This window comes from Engystomops pustulosus, chromosome 8 (genome assembly GCF_040894005.1).
Source record: "Engystomops pustulosus chromosome 8, aEngPut4.maternal, whole genome shotgun sequence".
NCBI classification, from domain to species: domain Eukaryota; kingdom Metazoa; phylum Chordata; class Amphibia; order Anura; family Leptodactylidae; genus Engystomops; species Engystomops pustulosus.
Window position 1 is genome coordinate 71,765,971 of NC_092418.1, and position 16,270 is coordinate 71,782,240.

The 16,270-nt window shown below is 42.5% G+C and overlaps 1 protein-coding gene across 4 annotated transcripts in view; it reads right to left on the minus strand.

Annotated features, from left to right (window-relative positions):
- LOC140075372 (aldehyde oxidase 1-like) overlaps positions 1 to 16,270 on the minus strand; it is a 152,418-nt gene that overhangs the window by 43,078 nt on the left and 93,070 nt on the right. For all 4 annotated transcript variants that reach the window (XM_072121172.1, XM_072121170.1, XM_072121174.1 and 1 more), the window contains 4 exons: positions 4,874 to 5,036; positions 3,037 to 3,123; positions 2,788 to 2,957; positions 671 to 788 (listed from right to left, as the gene is read on the minus strand). In XM_072121172.1, the coding sequence (XP_071977273.1) occupies positions 671 to 788; positions 2,788 to 2,957; positions 3,037 to 3,123; positions 4,874 to 5,036 (538 nt within the window). The remainder of the gene's footprint in view (positions 1 to 670; positions 789 to 2,787; positions 2,958 to 3,036; positions 3,124 to 4,873; positions 5,037 to 16,270) is intronic.

A 16,270-nucleotide genomic window follows, 5' to 3' on the forward strand; every position in this document is an offset into this window, starting at 1 on the left:
CCTTGTTCTCATGACAGCACAAAATGTAGAAAATCCAATTGTCATAGGGTCAAAAAAAAGTTAGTTATAAAATATATCTGTTCTGACTTGCATACAAATTCAACTTTAGAAGAAACTTAAATAATCTATCATGTAAGTAACCCTAGGACTGCCTGTACAGGCAGTCTCCGGGTTACATACAAGATAGGGTCTGGAGGTTTGTTCTTAAGTTGAATTTGTATGTAAGTCGAAACTGTATATTTTATAATGGAAGTTCTAGACAATTTTTTTTCTTTTGCTCCAGTGACAATTGGAGTTTCAAAATTTTTGGTTTAATTGGACCAAGAATTATCAATAAAGCTTCATTACAGACATTTTACAGCTGATCATTACAGACTGGGACTATAGTAAAGCATCCAGAGAGCTTCACCAGAGGTCACATGGGGCAGAGGGTTCCGTCTGTAACTATGGGTTGTCTGTAAGTCGGGTGTCCTTAAGTAGGGGACCGCCTGTATAGTCATCTCTTAATTCACAGTGGCCACAGCATCAGGTAAGTCCCACATCTATCTATATTGTGGTTCTAATCATAAAAGTCTCAGGATTAGAATACCCCTTTAAGCTCCATGCCCTAATTTGTAATTTGCATACCAGTACAGAATATTTGACATACTGTATTTATGATACTATTTACCTCCTTCTCAGAGAACAATGGACCCTGTCCAGAGACCTCATTCACCCCAGGGACATCTTTTGCTCTTATTATGTCAACCACACCAGGACTTTTGAGAGCATCTGAATCATCGATTGACCTAAAAGAATAATTGCAATATGTTATTAAATCATTTCAATTCAGAAATACAATAGACTATATTCCAAGGACTGTCTAGCGAAGCTGAAGACAAACACTAAGCGTTTTATACATTCACAAATACCTAGAATGACGACATGCCATATATGTGAGGGGAGAAAATTGCAACCAGTCATTTCTAGACTAGACAGTAAATTTGGACAGATATACGTTGTACCTAAAATGTACTCTGTGTTTGCTTTAGTAGAATCAAGCTGTAGTAGCAACAAGATGTAGTAACAGATTTTACAGTACAAAAATCTCAATTTCTTGTTCAAACATTGGGGGCGACAGCCCATAGCAGTTCCATAAGGGAGTGGAACATGACGCCATGTGCACAACCCAGTGCACAGCTGCCTGAAGAACCTTAAGCCCCAGGCTGGCATCAGAAGAAACTAGGGAGTTAATCTGATAGAACCTAGCCTGGACAACAAGTTTATGAAGAGAAATCTCTTGCGGATGAGATGGACATAACGAGGACAGGACGATGTTCTTGTTGAGATGAAAAGCAGATTCCCCTGTTTCCTGGAAAATAAGACTTAGTGGTGGTCATTGCTACAGCTGCCCCCACGCCATACTACAGTAGTATTAGTAGATCATTTATATACTGCAGGAGGTTGTGACATGGGATAAAATCACTGACAGCTACGCTGTAAATACGCTACAAGCAGCTACCTGGACAAGAAGTGCTCATAAGGGAAAGTGCTAAACACAAGAGATTGGGGCCAATGATGCCTCACAATGCCCTTACATGCTCATCTACCAAACCAGATCTAACTTGCCCCATATATATCCACTTATGATTCATGTATTATGGTAAAGGTTATATCTTGTGAAAAATTTACGAAAATAAAGTAGAAAGAAAAACAGGAGGTTCAATGTTGTGGCCAATTGTATCCCCTCTTACTTAGTTATTTTCCAGCATCGAGTGGTCATGTGCGCATGTTCCCGGACTTAGTGTTTCCAGCAGCTGTATATTTGGTAAGTAACTGCGCATGTCTATAGACTTAGTTTGTTCTTTCAGCTAGGGATGACAGTTCATACATGTCTGTGGACTTTGAAAAAGTTACTCCTCAGTACTCGGTAGATACATGCATCATATTATCGATCTTGGTCTATATCATTGTCAGAGCTCAGCAGTTTTCACCAGTCTGGATATACTGTACTGTTTTTTGTGATATTCAGGACTTATTTGGGACTTAATAACTCTTCCCATTCTGGTAAGTATATATCCTAGGCTTGTGATACCAAGGATAATATGAAGTATAGAGTGCACATCATTACAGTGCACATAACTAAAGAATAGAAAAGAGGATGTATATTTTAAGTGTCACCGTGTGTCCATTCATGTTGTAAAGTACAAATATATTATTGCCACTTGATAATTTTACATAAGGGGAGAAGGTTTGTTTTCTAGGAGTTCTGTCTTACATACCGTATATATTGAGTATAATGAATTAGGAAAACCCCTTTACATATGTTATCCGCCATACACAAATCTTTATACTTGTAGATGGTTATAAGGATCATAAAACATCATCATAAGAAATACCTATGGCCAAGTACAAGTAGCCGGCTGCAGATCTATCCAACTATTTTCTTATTACTCTCTGTAGCAGACATTTTTTATAATGCACAAATTGAATACACACATGTAAGTAAGCAAAATGAGAGAAACTATCAATTCCTTAAACATTATAAGTAGACAAATCAAGTAAATGAATACTCAACAATAGAATAAGACAAAACATAAAAAAAGACAAAACATGCGTTCTCTCATGAATGGGATACCATGATATAACCTTGGCTATAGAACATGGAGAATCGGGCCCTAAAACTTAAAGCAGTCACTCTTTGCAAGACGACAAGTGATGTTGATAGTTGAGAAGATCCTGTTAAAAACTCTGCGGGAAAACTCTTGCTGCCATCTGTCTGTGGAACTTCAAATATATTTTACTTACACAATCTCTGCATAAGCTTTTTTGCTGCTAACAAAGGCCATGAAAAGTTCTTGATCCATAGGTGGCATGTCATCCACATACACAGCCTCCCCAGTGGCCTGCTTTACACCAGACTGGTGCACTATTGGACGACCTACAGGATCATCCACCGACTGCTTGGTGTTAACCTCCTGTATGATACACAGAAATGGATGTAGATTACACGACATTAATGGTATTTCAAATAAACCTGATTGACACAAACATTACCTGGAAAATCTGTAATGTTTTTGGTGCTTGTTTTTCGAAACTTCTGACGGCACTAGCATTTTCAGATGCATTGAATGCGGATGTCATCTAGAGGAGTGACAAATACACAATCTAACAGAGCTGCAAACACACACACACATTTCCAGTGAAAGAAAACAAAATAGGGTGGTTTCTTAGTTTTTTGGGGGGAGAGGAACCAACTCTGCAGTTCTTCATGCAGTTTTTCAACCAACATGATACATCAGGATGACAGGATGAAGTAGAAGTCTTTCTTTGGAAGGACAATTCATGGGAAGGCTCCAGGAATAGCAGAAGTCACATGGTCTTATAAATCAAATGAAACTTGAAATGGATATTCAGTACCCGCTGCTTAAGGTCTAAAGGTTTTAAAGACATTAATTTAACTCCATTATATAATAGTGATATTAATGCCAGCAAAGCTTTACTGTTTGGATGTCTTGTTAAAATACATTTGTATAAAAAAAATCCATTACTATTAGCACACAAAGCGCAAATACAAAGCATAAATGGTGTTTCCCCTCATGTACACTCACTGTTCTAGTACCGTATATACTGGTGTATAAGCCAAGTGTGCTGAAAAACCTCACCTCGACTCATACACGAGTCAATAAAAAAATAAAACTTACATGCTCACCTTTTGGTGCCCTCGATAGTCGGCGCTGCTCCTCTTCTGTCTTCTCCACAATCCTCCCATCACCGTGGCTCCTCTACTGTCTTCTGTCTGCTGTAACAGCCGCCAGAACTTTTATGCGGCCGCCAATGACGTCACAGTGTGCCCGCCTGGCAGAGCGCATGGCCGCGTCTCTGCCGGCTATTACAGCAGAGAGAAGACAGAAGAGGAGCTGTGGGGACAGGAGCATCAGGACCGCCCGAAGGTGACTATGTAAGTTTATTTTTTTTTTAGTGCTGGGCAAACTGTGGGCTGGCTGGCTGGCTACTAAAGGGGGTGACTGGCTACTAAAGGGGGGCTGGCTGGCTGTATACTAAAGGGGGCTGGCTGGCTACTAAAGGGGGCTGGCTACTAAAGGGGGCTGGCTAGCTGGCTATTAAAGGGGGCTGGCTGGCTACTAAAGAGGGCTAGCTGGCTTGCTGGCTATATACTGGGAGGCTGGGACCAACGCATTTCCCACCCTGGGGTTATACTCAAGTCAATATGTTTTCCCAGGTTTTGGTGGTAAAATTAGGGGCCTCGGCTTATACACAAGTATATATGGTAAGTTATGGAAATGCTACTGTATATTACAAACTGTTTCCCCAACTAATATTTTTTGGCAACTGCAGTTTTGTTTCATGTTATGCAATTGGTATTATGGACTACAGCAAACTAGTGTGGTGTGTACAAATGATCCTCAGAAATTCAAATCAATTGCAAAAGTAGATACAAATCTATTGATACACCAATAAAAACATTTAAAATGTTCCTAATGGGGGGCATTCACCTACACTGAACTGGTACTAGCATGCTGTAATATCTGTATAGATGGGCTATTTTCACCTACATTGGAAATATATGTGTTTGATCATTACTATGGGAAGAGAGCAGTGTGCATCATAACCATTCCTTGTCTTTGCATGCATTAGGAATATGCCATTTTAAATGTTTTTATTGGTGTTTCAATAAATTTGTATCTACTTTTGCAATTAATTTGAATTTCTGAGAATATTTGTACACACCACACTAGTTTGCTGTAGTCCATATTTGTTTCTGGTGTGGGTCCTTCTTCATATGGACCACATTGTGAATCTTGCTACAATTTGCTCAATTATGCAATTGGTATTAATCAACATTTACAATTAAAATGTAAATACAGCTTACGGGTTGGTCCATGTTCTGCTTAATTTCAAGGAAGAATTTGAAGAGGAAACTGATGGTCAGGGCCCTCTTGAATTCGACCTTTCCCTCCGTGGCAGAAGGTTGAATTGAGATCTCATTTAGTGCGTGTCTGTTAGTTTCAGAGAGCATCTCATCATCCCAGTGCCTGCAAGTACAATGCGGATCTTATGATACATGTGCCCCAATGAGTTCTGCTGTCCGGTTTTGTCTGTCAGTTTTTTGGGACTTTTATTGGCTTTATGCTGGTCACATGTATTTTATTGGTTTTTCCTTATTGATATAAGTGGCATTTAAAACTAAAGTCGCAAATGTGTTCAATAGTCGCAAACAATTAAAAGCTACTTTCTACTCCTTATCAGGGACAGCCATAAATTTGCGCCAAAATTTGCGTCTTTTTAACAAAAGTCGCAACTTTCACATCTGGATTCACTTGATAACTCAGGGAAAACTGCAGAAAGCTAGATAATGGTGAACTTTGAAAGAAGACTGTTTTAGGCACAAAAAAAAGTCGCAAATGAACACAAGCACTATGAAAAGTCTCAAAAATAAAGTAATTAAAGGGGTATTCCCATGAATAAATATTTTTGTTTGTGTAAAGAAAAGTTATACCGTTTTCCAATATACTTTCTGTATCAATTCCTCACAGTTTTCTAGATCTCTGCTTGATATCATTCTATAGACTATGTTACTTCTAGTGGACAGACATCTGACCATGGTCACACAGGTGCACAGCTCGTTATATCACACAGCTCTGATTACTCTCTGTGATATAATGAGCCGTGCACCTGTGTGACCACGGTCAGATTTCTGTCCACTGGCAGTAAAACTAAGAAGCTTTAAACAGAATGAAAGCAAGAAGAGATCTAGAAATCAATGAGGAATTGATTCAAAAAGTGTATTCGAAAACTGTATAACTTTACATGATACAAACAGTAACATTCATTTGCTGAAATGCGTTTTTTGCTGCGATTTGCCACAAATATGCAATAAAACGTGTGCAAAAAGCAAAATGTTTGAAAACAGACAGATGAAGGGATGTCAAATAATGTAAAGGTAATTATATCTCTCTTTAGAAATAAAGCTTCTGGAGGTCACACCTTCATTCTGATCATACCGGTTTGGCTCCATAAGGTCAAACATTCACCCTTTAACCCCTAGGCGCAACAGAACGTTATAGTATGTCCCCGGGTCTACATGCTAAGCGCATGGGGACGTGCTATAACGTCCTGCTTCTGGCACCGGCTCACGAACGGAGTGGCACAAGAGGCAGCGGCTGTCAGATGTCTATCACAGCTGACAGCCTGTGCTAACACCCGCGATCGGAGCATCGCTGGTTCAAGTTCAAGTAAGTATAAGTAAAAAAAAAAAGGAAAAACACTGAACACTACACATTATAATAAATAAAAAATAAATACATAAAAATATAAGCCCCTAAAATGTCACTTTCCCATAAAAACACTTAATAAAGTATAAAAAACACAAGAACACAAAAAAACCCTGCATATTTGGTATTGCCGCATCCGTAACAATCTGTATAATAAAACAGAATCGTTACTGGACCCGCACGGTAAACGCCGGAGGAAAAAAAAATGCAAAAACCTTTCCGAAAAAAGATCATTTTTAATTAATACCCTATAAAAAATGCTCTAAAAAGTGATTTTAAAAATGTTATGCACTCTAAAATAAGCCCACTCAAAAGAGCAACTCTTCTCGCAAAAAATAAGCCCTTAACCAGATTTGTCAGCCGAAAAATAAAAACGTTATGCATATGAAAAGATGGTGATGCTAAAATGAACAAGATTTTCTCCAAATTAGTTTTTATTCAGTACAATTGAATAAAATACACAAAACCCCCACATATGTGGTATCCCTGCGTCCGTAACAATCTGCATAATAAAACAGAATCGTTATTAGATCCGCAAAGTGAACCCCGTAAAAAACAAAACAAAAAAAAGCTCAAAAAAAGATAATTTTCAATTAATACCTTATAAAAAAATGCTCTAAAAAGTGATTTTAAAAATGTTATGCACTCTAAAATAAGACCACTAAAAAGAACAATCCTTCTTGCAAAAAATAAGCCCTTAAACAGATTTGTGAGGCGAAAAATAAAAAAGTTATGCATATGAAAGACGGTGATGCTAAAATTAACAACATTTTTGCCAAATTACTTTTTATTCAGTAAAAATGGGAAAAAATAAAAAATCTATATAAATGAGGTCTTTTTGTAATTGTGGCGACCCATAGAATAAAAATAATATACTATTTTTATGGTATCGTTAACGACCCCCAAAAAAAAACATAAAAATTTTCCTAAAAATTGATGATTTTAATTTCCTGCACCAACAAAGAGTTAATAAAATCTCACCAATTCGCTGTAGATGCCCCAAAATTACATACCAGAAAAGTGCATCTCATGTGGCAAAAGAAATAAGCCCCTATAGGTCCACATTAAAAAAAAGAAAAAAATTATAGCCTGTACAATGTGACATAGCAAATCTTATCTGGATGGCGCCTCCTTCCCTTCTATGCCAATCCGTGCGCCCATACAGCAGGATACCACCACAAATGGGGTATCAGTGTACTCAGGAGAAATTGGGTAACAAACTTTGTGGAGCCTTTTTTCATTTAATCCATTGTAAATGTTTAATTTTCCACCCAAAATGAATGTGAAAAAATATTACAATTTGCAGACTGCACCTCCATTTTGTTTTAACCCCTATAAAACACCTAAAGGGTTAACAAACTTCTTAAAAGTGGTTTTTTCATACGTTGAGGGGTGTAGTTTCCATAATGGGGTAATTTATGAGTCTCGCTATTATTTAGGCCTCTCAGTGTCAATTAGAAGTTGAGCAGGTCCATCTAAATATGGGTTTTGGTGATTTTACAAAAAATGTGAAAAATGATACCTAAATTCTGAGCCTCATAACATTCTAGTAAAATATGTGGAATCTTAAAAAACCATGCCAACATAAAGCAGACATTTGGGAATTGTAAGTTATGAATTTATTTGGGTGCTATGACTATCTGCATCAAAAGTAGAGAATTTAGAACTTTGAAAATAAAGAATATTTCCAAATTTTTGCCAAATTTAGTTTTTTTCATAACTAAACGCAAAAGATTTCATCCAAATTTTTAAACTAATTTGAACTACAATGTGTCACGAGAAAACAATCTCAAAATCCCCTGGATATCTCATAGCGATCCAAAGCTATAACCACTTATAGTGACACAGGCCAGATTTGAAGAATGGGGCCGCGTCCTTTAGGCCAAAAGAGGCTGAGTCCCGTAGGGGTTAAAACCATGTTATTAAAATTAAACATTTTAGGCATAGTAATTACTTAAAAGCAGGGATGCACAACCCAAAGCCCTCCGGCCCTCAGGTTGCGCCCTGCCCTGTTGCCTCCAGTTTCCAGTGTGGCAGCAGGGCTGCAGTTTTATTGCATTTTTACCGCAATTTGAGGAAAAAAATGGTATGAATCATGTGCAAAAAGCAGACAGAGCTTCATGACCTTCCCTCTACAGCCGGGCAGCTCAAGGACATGTGAGGATGTCATTATCACATGATCCTCCAACTTCTCCTCAGTGTCAACAGTTCTCTGGCTTCTGCATAAAGGACAGGGAACTAGACCTTGTACATAGGGGGCAGTACTATAGTAGTTATATTCTTGTACATAGGGGGCAGTATTATATTAGTTATATTCTTATACATAGGGGGCAGTATTATAGTAGTTATATTCTTGTACATAGGGGACAGTATTATAGTAGTTATATTCTTGTACATAGGGGGCAGTATTATAGTAGTTATATTCTTGTACATAGGGGGCAGTATTATATTAGTTATATTCTTATACATAGGGGGCAGTATTATAGTAGTTATATTCTTGTACATAGGGGGCAGTATTATAGTAGTTATATTCTTGTACATAGGGGGCAGTATTATAGTAGTTATATTTTTGTACATAGGGGGCAGTATTATAGTAGTTATATTCCTGTACATAGGGGGCAGTACTATAGTAGTTATATTCTTGTACATAGGGGGCAGTATTATATTAGTTATATTCTTATACATAGGGGGCAGTATTATAGTAGTTATATTCTTGTACATAGGGGGCAATTTTTATTGTAAAAACCAACAAAATACAATTAAACAAAATCATAAATACATTCTTCTGTATACACAATTAGGAATCAAACAAATATAAACTCAGAGTAAATGTAACTTAGAGTCCATAGCTGCTGCTGCTGGAAAGGAAAAAGAAGAAAACTAAATCAATAAATATAGAAATTAAACACCAGATATATTCCCCCATAATTTCCTATTTCTCTGGTCTTTCCTGATTTCCAGTGATTTTATCCACCGGAGCTCAGACAATATTTGGGATACCACAGCCGTGTAGTTATAGTCCTCACTATGCAGGGACACCCGGGTTCTGGCGTGCCATTGGTAATACTTTATCACAGTTATTATGAGATACATGGTTCCCGGATCTATATCACCATCTGGAGATGGGACGCCATAGATGATGTCCGGGTACTGGAGGAATTGCAGCCTCGGGATGTTCAGCAGGTCAGATACTTCCTTCCAGATCTTCCTCCCTCCCCAGCACTCAGAGATGAAATGCTCCATCGTCTCCTCCTGCTGACACCCCAGGGGACACTTCCTATCTGCCACACTCACAAACTTTAGGTTCCCTCTCACAAATAACTTCCCATGTAGTGACAACCAAGAAATATCAAACAACTTGGGGGGAAGTCGCTTCCCATTGAGGAACCTGAGACTCTTCTGTAAGGTGGTGGTCACACAGTCTCTGAGAGCGAGTGGGGAGTGGTAGAAAGCCCGACATATCCTAGTATAGAGATCTCTCCTGGTGTTACTGACAATGTAGGACTTCTCCAGCTTCCACATCCTGACACACTTCAGACCATATACCAGATACTGGGGGAGGAAGCCAGGAGTCCATCGGCCCCTCTTGAGACTGCCGCCTCGCATCCAAGACTCTGCAAAAGGCAATATCCAGTCCCTGACACTGCTTACCCACAGGAGACCATTGTTTGAGTCCAGGTAACCAAAATTGACTTTCAGAAACATGGAGTCAAAGAAAACCCTTGGATTTAACATATCCAGCCCACCCTCTCTCCTCTGCAGGTAGGTGATCCCTCTTTTTACTGGGTTCAACCTGTTCCCCCATAAAAGCTGGAAGAACAGGCTAAAGAGCCTAGCGGAGAAAGATTCTGGCAAAGGAAAGACGACAGAGACGTAGAGGAAGACAGGGACCAGGTAAGTCTTCAGCAGAGTAACCCTTTCTCTATAAGTCAGCCTCCAGTTCTTCCATCGCTGAACCTTTACATTTCCGGTATCCAACTTCTCTTCCCAATTTAGTTTGGCATTATCTTCCCTCCCGAATTTAACCCCAAGGATCTTAATATGGGTGGAGGCCTTGGCGAATTGTGGCAGATCAAAGCCAGGAGCAGCATCCAATGTCCAGAAAGCTTGACTCTTCTCAAGGTTGACCAGAGACCCGGAGGCCTCTGAGTAACTTCTGATGGCTGTGGATAACATCTCCACCTCACGAGGTTCAGATATCACCACAGTCACATCATCCGCGTAGGCGACTACCTTCAAAGGCAAGCACTGGGGCACAGGCACCCCCTGAAAATCACACCGCTGCAGTGATCTCGGGAACGGGTCGATAGCAAACACATACAGCAGTGGACTCAGAGGACAACCTTGTCGCACCCCAGCCTCTACCCCGAAAGTGTCCCCCTGCCAACCATTGATCAGAGGAAAGCTCTCAGCCTCTCTATACAAAGTTCTCAGCCAATCTATAAATTGTCCCGGAATACCGTACTTTGACAAAGTGGCCCATAGATAATCGTGATCAACCCTGTCAAAGGCTTTAGCCTGGTCCAGACCTACAACATATCTCCCACACCTCAGAGCTTTACATCTCTCAAACATCTCCCTTATCGAGATGACTGCTCCAGAGATGTTCCGCCCTTTTACTGTGCCGTACTGAGAGCCTGCCAACAGTGCCGGGGACAAACAGACTAATCTAGAGAAGAGGATTTTTGCCAGAATTTTCCTATCAACATTCAAGAGGGCGATCGGCCTCCAGTTCTTGATGTCACTAGGCTCCTTACCTTTAGACAGCAGAATAAGGGAGGACACTCTCATGGATGGAGGCATCAGGTGATTTTTTAGACAATTGGTAAACACATCCACAAGGATCGGGGCTAAGAGGTCCCTGAACTTCTTATAGAATTCTGCTGTAATACCGTCAGGACCTGGTGCCTTCTTCAGATGTAACTTATCAATGGCCTCTTTAACCTCCTCCTCTGTTATTTCTGCTGTCAAAGGAGAAAAGTCCAAATCTTTAGTGTCAGGGCCTGGAGTTGCCTCCAAGAATTGAGCCATTTTGTCTTTATCCAAAACCTTCTTCTGAAATAATTCAGCATAGTAGGATCTCACCACCCCCAGGATACCCTCCCGAGATTCCTGCAAAACTCCCTGGGAGTCAGTGAGACCTGTGATCGATTTCTTAGCCACACGTTCCCGGCAACTCTCATATGGATCTGGCGTGACTAAGTTTCCATAGTCTCGCTCCACAACCAGGGACGTGTAGCGGCTGTACTGATACTGCTTTATTTCAGATTTCAGTCGGTCAATCTTTTGTTTGTCATCCCCACCCGCCGAATAGAGTGACTCCAATTCTTTCCGCAGCTTGAGATACTGGCTGTACTTATTCTTACCCTTCTTCACTGACAGTCTCTTCAAGAGGGACCGGATCTCCTCCTTGACGTCCTCCCACCAGTCGGATATGTGGTTATAGAAATCCACTCTCTCCATTTCACCCTGTAGAAGAGAGTGGACTTGCTCCTGGACAAACACATCTTCTAATAGGGTAGAATTTAGTCTCCACAAGCCTCTTCCTATATCTGGCCGTTCTGTATTACCTAAGTAGAAGTATAGGGCCAGATGATCCGAGTATGGGACAGACTTCTCACTTCTATCCCCAATGACCTCCGAGGGAGTCACCAGCGCTAGGTCTATTCTGCTATGCCTCCCAGCACAGGAGTAGGTAAATTTGGGTTTCCTACCACCCTGCACAAAGACATCAGACAAACCTGACTGTGCTATAATATCATTTAAGACCTTAGAGTCCCTAGCAAGAGGCCTACCAGTGGGTCTGTCACTCACTGTCCTAGTGGCGTTGAAATCACCCGCCATGATGACTGGGAGAGATGTAAATAAATATGGCTTCACGTCATTAAATAGATTGACTCTGTCAGTCACTGTCTGTGGACCATAGATATTGATAAGCCGGAGCCTTCTACCTCGGATAGTAACCTCCAGCACCAAACATCTTCCCATCGACACCTCGGTTAGTCTGTGAATGGTGACATCGTGGGTATTAAACAGTATGGAGACCCCGGCACACGGCTCCACAGACAGTGACCAGATGGACGGCCCGGAGCGCCATTCTCTCTCTGCTTCTTTTAACAAACTAAGACTATTAAGATGAGTCTCCTGTAGGAAAAAGACATCGGCATCGAGATAATGTAGATGTTCATACACCGCATGTCTTGTCCTTCTTGCCCTAATGCTGTTGACATTGCTAGATATTATTTTCAGATTAAAGTTCGCCATTAGAGCTATAACAAGAAGCAGAGAGAGTGTCCCCATCATCATAAATCTGGATCAGATCCCTCCTCTTCACCACCCGTCTCCATGTCTGATTCAGACTCTGGCCCCACCCTATGGGGTCTCCGTTTTGAGGGGGGGTCACCATCGGGATCCTCATCATACTCTGCCACCATCCTCTGCAGTTCCTTCTCTAGCTCCTCCTCTGCGTCTGACTCTGAGAGGACACTGAATCTATTCACAGTCATGGTCATGTCTGTTCCACTGTCCACTCTGATCTTAGATGACTTGTGAACTGTGGTCCACTCACCCTCAGGCTTCCGGGTGGACCTGTCTTTTTTCCTCCTCTTATTGGCAGATGTTGTGGCTGAAGAGGGAATGAGCACTGAGGGTGGTGCAACCTGCTGGACAACTTCCATATCTCCCTCTGTGGTTTGGGTCTGAGGCTGGTCTGGTGTTGGTACAGCATCACTTGATTCTAGGACCTGCTGAGGTTCTGGCGTAGCCTGATCTGACCCTAATAACAAAGCCTCCTCCTCCCCCAGGTCATCTGCCCCTGCCAATAGGTCTTCATCAGGGAAGCTCTTACATATGTTGTGCCAGGCATTGGGACAATCCCTGTGGGCATGCCCGATCTCACCGCACAGGTTACACCTGATGTTTTGGCAGTCCGCACTCACATGACCGATATCCCCACACAGGCTGCACTTGACCACAGAGCAATTACTGGCGATGTGACCGACTCTACCGCATTTGAAGCATCTACGGGGCTGACCTGGATAGAAACATACCCCCTTCTCCCGGCCAATGAAGAAGGAGTTGGGCAGATGCTGGGTTATGTTGTTATATTGTCTTAATTTCACCAGGACCTTCCACCCTCCTGTCCAGATCCCGTCCTCATCCCGGGTCTTGGTGAGCTCTGACATGAGGTCACAGTGCCTCTTGAGCCAGATGACAATATCCTGCTGGGGAACAGACTCATTCCAGAAGATGACTGTGACAGTGACTGTACCAAGTTTAGAGATGGGGATGAAGCTGAAATTATTCCACCCCTCTGCATCTCTAAACCTGGGGAAGATGGCCCAAAAGCGGTCCAGGTTGCCCATCAGCTTAAAGCTCACATCATATCCCTGGCGATCGGGGAGGTTAATTACTGCCAAAATGTCACTTGGCGAGAAACCCATTTGTTCACACAATAGCGACCTGACCACAAACCGCCTGTCAGGTAGGTCCTCCTTGGCCCCTTTGTGCCTAAATCTCACCACATTCCTCCTCTTAAATGCCTGACCGGTGTAATGAGAGCCGGATGAAAAAGATGGTGCACCCCGGCTCCAGGCGTTGCCAGAAGAAGACTGGTGAGGGCCCGTACCCTGCTGTGTCTGGGGGCGCTGCGGGGGCTGCTGGGCTTCTGCACTCTGAGGGTCTGATACCTCAGCAACTAGAGGGGGGAAGTCCTGAGCATCAGACTGTACTACCCCCTCCCCACCATCAGCCTCCATACACTGCTCTGCCTGCTCTATGGCAACATCCCACACAGACTGCGCTTCCCCTGCTGGAACATTATCACACACAATGGTATTATCAGGAGGAGATACAGATACATCAGCATTATCACCAACATTGGGGGCAGCAGTGTCACAGATATTAGAAACAGCATTAGGCACTGATGTATGAGCAGTATCAGGCACTGAAGTCCCATCAATGTCAGTACAATCAGTCCCAGCAGAGTCCTGATGATCCTGCTCAGATGCCACAGTGTTACCTTCAGGATCAGGTGCACAGTCCTGCTGCAGTGAGCCGTCAACTGGGACTTGTGGTGCTTGTTCTCCACCGCTACCATCAGGCAGATGTCCACGTTGCACGCTGAATGCTGGGACATGTGGTGTTTGCTCTGCTCTGGTAACATCAGAGGGACGGCTGTGATCCTTCTGCTGATTGCAGGCTGCTGGGACTTGTGGTGCTTCTGCTGTGGGTGGTTGCTGTTTCATGGCTTTATCTTTCTTGTAGAGATCCCCTTGCTGGTATGGGAAAGTCGCAGGCTGGAGTATAGGTTTCCCCTTGGTCTCAGTTGCCGGATTAGATGCCCCTCCATGATGTCTCTGGGCCTGGAAGCGCTCCTGGTTCCTGTATGTCTCTGCCAGGGGACCCATCTGCTCCAGGACAGCCTCAGTCTGGGCGACATTGTCAGCGAGCTGCTTGGCCAGGGTAGTCAGCTTCTTGTCTAACAGCTCATGTCTCTCCGGGTTTGCTGCCTTGAGCTTGTAGGCACAGTCAATGTTTTTTTGTAGCAGCAGTTTTTGTTCCTTCAGGTTTCCCAGTCTCTTTACCAGTGTTGGGATCTGATCAGCCAGGAGGATCTCAGGTGCACGCTCAGCCGCTGCATAGGGAGTTGCTGCAGGTGCACGCTCAGCCGCTGCACATGGAGTTGCTGCAGGTTTCTTACAGGTGGTAGGTGATGGCACTCTGCTGGGTCCGGGCCTCTGCGCCACTGTTGGGTTCTGACGCGCTGCGGCTCTTACTGCGGGGGGATGACATTGTCCAGTAGCAGCACTTGTGGCAGCCTGAGGCCTCCCTGCTAGTTTGGTCTCGGCCTTGCTGCCTCCACTCCCATACCTTGTGCGCTCAGAGCGGATCAGTACAGGCTGCTGCAGGTTCTCCAGCAAGGTCTGCTTCTCCAGAGATGTCCTCCTCTGCCTGGCTGATGGAGGTGTACACGGCACATGTGAGGCTGGGGCTGGAGGCTTCCTCTGCTCCTGCACAACCTGCTCGCTCCTCTGTCCTGGATGACCCGACATTGTGTTCCCACTCACTGGCTTCTGCTGCACATTCACACTGGTAGGTGACTTCACCAAACTGGAACTTACTGCTGCTTCTTTCTTCACAAACTCTTCATTCTTTACTTCACTGCTTCTGGCAGAACTGGAGCCGCTGACATGACTTACTGTACCGGAGATTTTAGGATTCTCATCCATTAGTTTTGGTGTCTGGGAGTTATTTCCCAGAGAAGGCCTTGGAGCCTGGGCCTTGCATGGGGAAGTTCCCCACCCAGGGTGGCCCCGCCCTGGGCTAGCTCCAGACATGAGGAGACCTCAGGAGCTCACACTGCACACAACCTCTCAGCAAGGGGGCAGTATTATAGTAGTTATATTCTTGTACATAGGGGGCAGTATTATAGTAGTTATATTCTTGTACATAGGGGACAGTATTATAGTAGTTATATTCTTGTACATAGGGGGCAGTATTATAGTAGTTATATTCTTGTACATAGGGGGCAGTATTATATTAGTTATATTCTTATACATAGGGGGCAGTATTATAGTAGTTATATTCTTGTACATAGGGGGCAGTATTATAGTAGTTATATTCTTGTACATAGGGGGCAGTATTATAGTAGTTATATTTTTGTACATAGGGGGCAGTATTATAGTAGTTATATTCCTGTACATAGGGGGCAGTACTATAGTAGTTATATTCTTGTACATAGGGGGCAGTATTATATTAGTTATATTCTTATACATAGGGGGCAGTATTATAGTAGTTATATTCTTGTACATAGGGGGCAGTATTATAGTAGTTATATTCTTATACATAGGGGGCAGTATTATAGTAGTTATATTCTTGTACATAGGGGGCAGTATTATAGTAGTTATATTCTTGTACATAGGGGGCAGTATTATATTAGTTATATTCTTATACATAGGGGGCAGTATTATAGTAGTTATATTCTTGTACATAGG